The following is an 8633-nucleotide window of genomic DNA, read 5'->3' on the forward strand; positions in this document are numbered from 1 at the left end:
ACACTTTGTTCGTAATTCTCATCTCGTCCAAACAACTTTCAACGTGCTTCGAAACACTTTGTTCGTAATTCTTACAACGTCCAAACAACTTTCAACGTGCTTCGAAACACTTTGTTCGTAATTCTCACCACGTCCAAACAACTTTCAACGTGCTTCGAAACACTTTGTTCGTAATTCTTACAACGTCCAAACAACTTTCAACGTGCTTCGAAACACTTTGTTCGTAATTCTCACCACGTCCAAACAACTTTCAACGTGCTTCGAAGCACTTTGTTCGTAATTCTCACCACGTCCAAACAACTTTTAACGTGCTTCGAAAAACTTTGTTCGTAATTCTTACAACGTCCAAACAACTTTCAACGTGCTTCGAAACACTTTGTTCGTAATTCTCATCTCGTCCAAACAACTTTCAACGTGCTTCGAAACACTTTGTTCGTAATTCTAACCACGTCCAAACAACTTTCACTGTGCTTCGAAGCACTTTGTTCGTAATTCTCACCACGTCCAAACAACTTTCAACGTGCTTCGAAACACTTTGTTCGTAATTCTAACCACGTCCAAACAACTTTCAACGTGCTTCGAAGCACTTTGTCCGTAGTTCTAACCACGTCCAAACAACTTTCAACGTGCTTCGAAGCACTTTGTTCGTAATTCTCACCACGTCCAAACAACTTTCAACGTGCTTCGAAACACTTTGTTCGTAATTCTCATCCCGTCCAAACAACTTTCAACGTGCTTCGAAGCACTTTGTTCGTAATTCTAACCACGTCCAAACAACTTTCAACGTGCTTCGAAGCACTTTGTCCGTAGTTCTAACCACGTCCAAACAACTTTCAACGTGCTTCGAAGCACTTTGTTCGTAATTCTAACCACGTCCAAACAACTTTCAACGTGCTTCGAAACACTTTGTTCGTAATTCTAACCACGTCCAAACAACTTTCAACGTGCTTCGAAACACTTTGTTCGTAATTCTTACCACGTCCAAACAACTTTCAACGTGCTTCGAAGCACTTTGTTCGTAATTCTAACCACGTCCAAACAACTTTCAACGTGCTTCGAAACACTTTGTTCGTAATTCTAACCACGTCCAAACAACTTTCAACGTGCTTCGAAGCACTTTGTTCGTAATTCTAACCACGTCCAAACAACTTTCAACGTGCTTCGAAACACTTTGTTCGTAATTCTAACCACGTCCAAACAACTTTCAACGTGCTTCGAAGCACTTTGTCCGTAGTTCTAACCACGTCCAAACAACTTTCAACGTGCTTCGAAGCACTTTGTACGTAATTCTCACCACGTCCAAACAACTTTTAACGTGCTTCGAAGCACTTTGTTCGTAATTCTAACCACGTCCAAACAACTTTCAACGTGCTTCGAAGCACTTTGTCCGTAGTTCTAACCACGTCCAAACAACTTTCAACGTGCTTCGAAGCACTTTGTTCGTAATTCTAACCACGTCCAAACAACTTTCAACGTGCTTCGAAGCACTTTGTCCGTAGTTCTAACCACGTCCAAACAACTTTCAACGTGCTTCGAAGCACTTTGTTCGTAATTCTAACCACGTCCAAACAACTTTCAACGTGCTTCGAAACACTTTGTTCGTAATTCTAACCACGTCCAAACAACTTTCAACGTGCTTCGAAACACTTTGTTCGTAATTCTTACCACGTCCAAACAACTTTCAACGTGCTTCGAAGCACTTTGTTCGTAATTCTAACCACGTCCAAACAACTTTCAACGTGCTTCGAAACACTTTGTTCGTAATTCTAACCACGTCCAAACAACTTTCAACGTGCTTCGAAGCACTTTGTTCGTAATTCTAACCACGTCCAAACAACTTTCAACGTGCTTCGAAACACTTTGTTCGTAATTCTAACCACGTCCAAACAACTTTCAACGTGCTTCGAAACACTTTGTTCGTAATTCTCATCCCGTCCAAACAACTTTCAACGTGCTTCGAAAAACTTTGTTCGTAATTCTAACCACGTCCAAACAACTTTCAACGTGCTTCGAAGCACTTTGTTCGTAATTCTAACAACGTCCAAACAACTATCAACGTGCTTCGAAACACTTTGTTCGTAATTCTAACCACGTCCAAACAACTTTCAACGTGCTTCGAAGCACTTTGTCCGTAGTTCTAACCACGTCCAAACAACTTTCAACGTGCTTCGAAGCACTTTGTTCGTAATTCTCACCACGTCCAAACAACTTTCAACGTGCTTCGAAACACTTTGTTCGTAATTCTCATCCCGTCCAAACAACTTTCAACGTGCTTCGAAGCACTTTGTTCGTAATTCTAACCACGTCCAAACAACTTTCAACGTGCTTCGAAGCACTTTGTCCGTAGTTCTAACCACGTCCAAACAACTTTCAACGTGCTTCGAAGCACTTTGTTCGTAATTCTAACCACGTCCAAACAACTTTCAACGTGCTTCGAAACACTTTGTTCGTAATTCTAACCACGTCCAAACAACTTTCAACGTGCTTCGAAACACTTTGTTCGTAATTCTTACCACGTCCAAACAACTTTCAACGTGCTTCGAAGCACTTTGTTCGTAATTCTAACCACGTCCAAACAACTTTCAACGTGCTTCGAAACACTTTGTTCGTAATTCTAACCACGTCCAAACAACTTTCAACGTGCTTCGAAGCACTTTGTTCGTAATTCTAACCACGTCCAAACAACTTTCAACGTGCTTCGAAACACTTTGTTCGTAATTCTAACCACGTCCAAACAACTTTCAACGTGCTTCGAAGCACTTTGTCCGTAGTTCTAACCACGTCCAAACAACTTTCAACGTGCTTCGAAGCACTTTGTTCGTAATTCTCACCACGTCCAAACAACTTTTAACGTGCTTCGAAGCACTTTGTTCGTAATTCTAACCACGTCCAAACAACTTTCAACGTGCTTCGAAGCACTTTGTCCGTAGTTCTAACCACGTCCAAACAACTTTCAACGTGCTTCGAAGCACTTTGTTCGTAATTCTAACCACGTCCAAACAACTTTCAACGTGCTTCGAAGCACTTTGTCCGTAGTTCTAACCACGTCCAAACAACTTTCAACGTGCTTCGAAGCACTTTGTTCGTAATTCTAACCACGTCCAAACAACTTTCAACGTGCTTCGAAACACTTTGTTCGTAATTCTAACCACGTCCAAACAACTTTCAACGTGCTTCGAAACACTTTGTTCGTAATTCTTACCACGTCCAAACAACTTTCAACGTGCTTCGAAGCACTTTGTTCGTAATTCTAACCACGTCCAAACAACTTTCAACGTGCTTCGAAACACTTTGTTCGTAATTCTAACCACGTCCAAACAACTTTCAACGTGCTTCGAAGCACTTTGTTCGTAATTCTAACCACGTCCAAACAACTTTCAACGTGCTTCGAAACACTTTGTTCGTAATTCTAACCACGTCCAAACAACTTTCAACGTGCTTCGAAACACTTTGTTCGTAATTCTCATCCCGTCCAAACAACTTTCAACGTGCTTCGAAAAACTTTGTTCGTAATTCTAACCACGTCCAAACAACTTTCAACGTGCTTCGAAGCACTTTGTTCGTAATTCTAACAACGTCCAAACAACTATCAACGTGCTTCGAAACACTTTGTTCGTAATTCTAACCACGTCCAAACAACTTTCAACGTGCTTCGAAACACTTTGTTCGTAATTCTAACCACGTCCAAACAACTTTCAACGTGCTTCGAAACACTTTGTTCGTAATTCTCATCCCGTCCAAACAACTTTCAACGTGCTTCGAAAAACTTTGTTCGTAATTCTAACCACGTCCAAACAACTTTCAACGTGCTTCGAAGCACTTTGTTCGTAATTCTAACCACGTCCAAACAACTTTCAACGTGCTTCGAAGCACTTTGTTCGTAATTCTAACCACGTCCAAACAACTTTCAACGTGCTTCGAAACACTTTGTTCGTAATTCTAACCACGTCCAAACAACTTTCAACGTGCTTCGAAGCACTTTGTTCGTAATTCTAACCACGTCCAAACAACTTTCAACGTGCTTCGAAACACTTTGTTCGTAATTCTAACCACGTCCAAACAACTTTCAACGTGCTTCGAAACACTTTGTTCGTTATTCTCATCCCGTCCAAACAACTTTCAACGTGCTTCGAAAAACTTTGTTCGTAATTCTAACCACGTCCAAACAACTTTCAACGTGCTTCGAAGCACTTTGTTCGTAATTCTAACCACGTCCAAACAACTTTCAACGTGCTTCGAAACACTTTGTTCGTAATTCTAACCACGTCCAAACAACTTTCAACGTGCTTCGAAACACTTTGTTCGTAATTCTAACCACGTCCAAACAACTTTCAACGTGCTTCGAAGCACTTTGTTCGTAATTCTAACCACGTCCAAACAACTTTCAACGTGCTTCGAAACACTTTGTTCGTAATTCTAACCACGTCCAAACAACTTTCAACGTGCTTCGAAGCACTTTGTTCGTAATTCTAACCACGTCCAAACAACTTTCAACGTGCTTCGAAACACTTTGGCTGGTATCGCGAACGGTTTCGAATTCGATCGACTGCATGAACCTGTCGAAAAGTGTTCATTTTTGGTTCATTTGCTTCATCGGAATGACAAAGACCTATCGCGATCGAAACGTAGAAGCAAACGATCTATAAATTTTCAAGCAGTCAACATTTGACTCGATTTCGATCGAAAATTCCTATCGCATACGCCTTTTCTCGATCGAAATGATTTAGACAGGTCGAGAGCTATCGAGAGCGGTCGCATAAGCATTTGCAATCATGTTTCCTTTAAATAAACAGATTCAACGAATGCGTATTAAAGTAATTTTTGATGTTTTTACAAATTGGGTTCAATTATTCGGATTCATAAAAATTATTGGTACCCCATGTTATCCGAAATATACATACTAAGAAAATTGAGCTGGGTGCGACGATGGCTTATACCCCATGACCGGAGCAGCTGCGTGGTGCACAACAAATTCGTAAAAAAATATTGGTACCTCATACTTTTCCAAAATCTACTAGGAAAATTGAGCTGGGCACGACGATGCCTGATACCCTATGCCCGATCCCAGCTGCGTGGTGCACAACAAATTCGTAAAAAATTATTGGTACCCCATACTTTTCAAAAATCTACTAGGAAAATTGAGCTGGACACGACGATGCCTGATACCACATGCCCGATGCCAAGTGCAAGGTGATGCCAGGTGCGTGGTGCACGACAAATTTGTAAGAAATTTTTCACTTCAAAATGTTTCAGAAAGTTGTTCCAAATATTCTAGGTAAGTTAGGTATAGTTTCCTCTGTCGTGGATATGGTGATTCGCCTATAAAAGGAGAAGCTTGGTGTTAGCAAATTCATTTTCAGCTCAGTAGTGATTCTAGTAATGTCGCGTTATGGAAAGTTCACGCTTTACTAAGGACCAGATGGAGAAACTGGTCCAAATTATGGAGCAAAATCCCGAAGTAGCGAAAGGGATTTGCTCCAATCCGTCTGCGTTCTGGGGAGAAGTCTGCAAAGAGTTAAATCCTTTGGGCCCTTCAAAAGATAAAACAGGATGGAGAAAGGTAAGAATTGTCCTTAAGTTTAAATAATCTTTAGTTTAATTCTTTCTTAACAAAATACTATTGATACTTTTGTATTTCAGGCATGGGCCGACAAAAAATCCAATGTTAAGAAAAAGTACACTCAGATGGTACAAGAACGGAATAAAACCGGAGGTGGTATCGCGGCATCTTGTACTTTTACCGAGATTGAGGAAAGAATCCTTAATGTAACCAATATTAAAACCAATGCGGAAGGTGTAGAGGATACCATTTGCATTGGAGTTCCAGTGGGACATCAGAAAGGCGATCAGCAGCTGGCACAGGATTTTCATCTAGAGGAGCTTCCACCTCGTCAAGATCTTCAGCATCAAAATCAACCAATCATCTCTTCAGCAGAAGAGGAGCTTCAGCATCAAAATCAAGAAGGATCACAAGCAGCAGACAACCAGCAGAAAGTTCAGCGTCCATCAGTACCAAAGAGTAAGACTAACTTTCAAGAAGTTATTGTGAACCAAAACGCTGAAATCGTAAACCAACTCACAGAACTAGTTGGTGCCATTAAAATGTTTGTAGAAGGTAGCTTGAATTTTCAGCAGGAAATATTAAGTCACTTGAAAAAAAATAATTAAATAGTTAGTAAGTAGTAGTTAGTCATAAATGAAAAGGAATTAAATGGAATTATGTACTCAATAGAAATAAAAAAGTGATGGTTTGTTACAAATGGTGTGTTTTTAATACTAAAAGAATAAAATTATTTTACTCATCATCAGGAATACCATTCAATATGCACAAATTGTATAACGCAACACACACATTAACTATGCGAGCACATTTTGATGGACTATAATGTAGTTGTCTCTCCCCGTTTATGCATCGGAATCTGCCTTTCAACATTCCGAAAGTTTTTTCGATTATTACACGACCTTTAGCGTGATTTGTATTAAATACAGAATGTTCTGAGTTTGACTCAGCATTTCCGTACGGTTTTATCAACCAGGGTTTCGCTGGATAAGCAGAATCGCCTAGAAGCATGATATTGAATTAATTATTTATAAACGTGGCAATATCGTTTTACTAACCAAGTAGTTTAGAAAGCCTTTCGCCATTTCTCCACTGGGCGTCAAAATAATCCATAGCAGGACTGGAATTCAAAATAAAGGCATCGTGGTTTGATCCACCATAACGTGCGTTTACATATCGGATTATGCTGTTATTGTCACAAATCTGTAATAAATTTAAGTTGTAATAAATATACATTGTTTGTACCGTGATATTTGATTAAACAAAACTTACCATTAAAGCATTGAGGCTGTAAAACCCCTTTCTATTAAAGTACATGACTGGATTTTCCTTTGGAGCAACGATTCTAATGTGTGTGCCGTCCACAGCCATCGTTATCCCAGGAATACCCGACTTATCATAGAAAAATCTACGAGCCTCTTCCTTTTCCCTGTCACTCATTTCCAGGGTGATATATGGTTTGAGATGCTGCTCCAACGTCCGTAATGTTTCGTTCAACGTTTCGGAAAATGTAGATTGAGCCATCGGCACGGTGAAATCATTTCCCACTCCAAGTTGATACGACCCCTGGGCTAAAAACTTTAGCGTTGCTGCAAGCTTTTCGCTTACAGAAAGTCCCCGAGGGTGGTGTGGACCGATGTTGGGTGCAATTTTGTCTCGGATTTGAATGAACAGCTTCTTGCTGATACGGAAATTTTTCCTAAAACTGAATTTTGACAATTATTATTCATCAACAGATTTTTCTTTGCAGTGTTTGTAACTTACGCTATCTCCGACAAATGCAAAGGATTAATTTCCTTCCGTAATTTCCTACGATGTTTCGCCAGGTCGATTGCATCCGCTTCAACATCGTTTATAAAAAACGTCGAAGAAATCATGTATAAATTCGATTTCAATCAATTTTTGACTCACATCACATCAATTGACTCACTTAATTATACAAAACACAGCAGCGTTGCGTGATACCACAAACGTAAACAACATCGATCTGACAGCTCGCTTGCTGCTCGACTTTACGAACGCCCATAGTTCATCGATCGAAACAGAAACCCCGTTGCCGATAGCTATTTCGAGTAGATTTAGATTTCGTTCGACTAATTCTTTTGATCGAAATCGTCTCGATCGATTCGTTCGCGATACCAGCCTTTGTTCGTAATTCTAACCACGTCCAAACAACTTTCAACGTGCTTCGAAGCACTTTGTTCGTAATTCTAACCACGTCCAAACAACTTTCAACGTGCTTCGAAACACTTTGTTCGTAATTCTAACCACGTCCAAACAACTTTCAACGTGCTTCGAAGCACTTTGTTCGTAATTCTAACCACGTCCAAACAACTTTCAACGTGCTTCGAAACACTTTGTTCGTAATTCTAACCACGTCCAAACAACTTTCAACGTGCTTCGAAACACTTTGTTCGTAATTCTAACCACGTCCAAACAACTTTCAACGTGCTTCGAAGCACTTTGTTCGTAATTCTAACCACGTCCAAACAACTTTCAACGTGCTTCGAAACACTTTGTTCGTAATTCTAACCACGTCCAAACAACTTTCAACGTGCTTCGAAGCACTTTGTTCGTAATTCTAACCACGTCCAAACAACTTTCAACGTGCTTCGAAACACTTTGTTCGTAATTCTAACCACGTCCAAACAACTTTCAACGTGCTTCGAAGCACTTTGTTCGTAATTCTAACCACGTCCAAACAACTTTCAACGTGCTTCGAAACACTTTGTTCGTAATTCTAACCACGTCCAAACAACTTTCAACGTGCTTCGAAGCACTTTGTCCGTAGTTCTAACCACGTCCAAACAACTTTCAACGTGCTTCGAAACACTTTGTTCGTAATTCTAACCACGTCCAAACAACTTTCAACGTGCTTCGAAGCACTTTGTTCGTAATTCTAACCACGTCCAAACAACTTTCAACGTGCTTCGAAACACTTTGTTCGTAATTCTAACCACGTCCAAACAACTTTCAACGTGCTTCGAAGCACTTTGTTCGTAATTCTAACCACGTCCAAACAACTTTCAACGTGCTTCGAAACACTTTGTTCGTAATTCTAACCACGTCCAAA

General features: G+C 40.1%; 2 protein-coding genes across 2 annotated transcripts; one reads left to right on the forward strand and one right to left on the reverse strand.

Annotated features, from left to right (window-relative positions):
- The first annotated feature begins 5389 nt into the window (after positions 1–5389).
- On the forward strand, positions 5390–6168 carry LOC131271268 (uncharacterized). The gene is made up of 2 exons (XM_058272678.1): positions 5390–5560; positions 5641–6168. The coding sequence occupies exons 1-2, from the start codon at positions 5390–5392 to the stop codon at positions 6166–6168; spliced, it is 699 nt and encodes a 232-aa protein (XP_058128661.1).
- A 445-nt stretch (positions 6169–6613) lies between these two features.
- Positions 6614–7437, reverse strand: LOC131271269 (putative nuclease HARBI1). Its single transcript, XM_058272679.1, has 3 exons — positions 7325–7437; positions 6833–7265; positions 6614–6763 (listed from the first exon to the last, which is right to left on the reverse strand). The coding sequence occupies exons 1-3, from the start codon at positions 7435–7437 to the stop codon at positions 6614–6616; spliced, it is 696 nt and encodes a 231-aa protein (XP_058128662.1).
- Positions 7438–8633: the final 1196 nt, after the last annotated feature.

This window comes from Anopheles coustani, unplaced genomic scaffold, assembly GCF_943734705.1.
Source record: "Anopheles coustani unplaced genomic scaffold, idAnoCousDA_361_x.2 scaffold_22_ctg1, whole genome shotgun sequence".
Classification (NCBI taxonomy): Eukaryota; Metazoa; Arthropoda; class Insecta; order Diptera; family Culicidae; genus Anopheles; species Anopheles coustani.

Coding starts and splice junctions, on each gene's coding strand:
- LOC131271268 (XM_058272678.1), top strand. CDS start 5,390: ATGGAAAGTTCACGCTTTACTAAGGACCAGATGGAGAAACTGGTCCAA. Junction 5,561..5,640: donor ATAAAACAGGATGGAGAAAG/GTAAGAATTGTC, acceptor TTTGTATTTCAG/GCATGGGCCGACAAAAAATC.
- LOC131271269 (XM_058272679.1), bottom strand. CDS start 7,437: ATGATTTCTTCGACGTTTTTTATAAACGATGTTGAAGCGGATGCAATC. Junction 7,266..7,324: donor TTGCATTTGTCGGAGATAGC/GTAAGTTACAAA, acceptor GTCAAAATTCAG/TTTTAGGAAAAATTTCCGTA. Junction 6,764..6,832: donor ACAGCCTCAATGCTTTAATG/GTAAGTTTTGTT, acceptor AATTTATTACAG/ATTTGTGACAATAACAGCAT.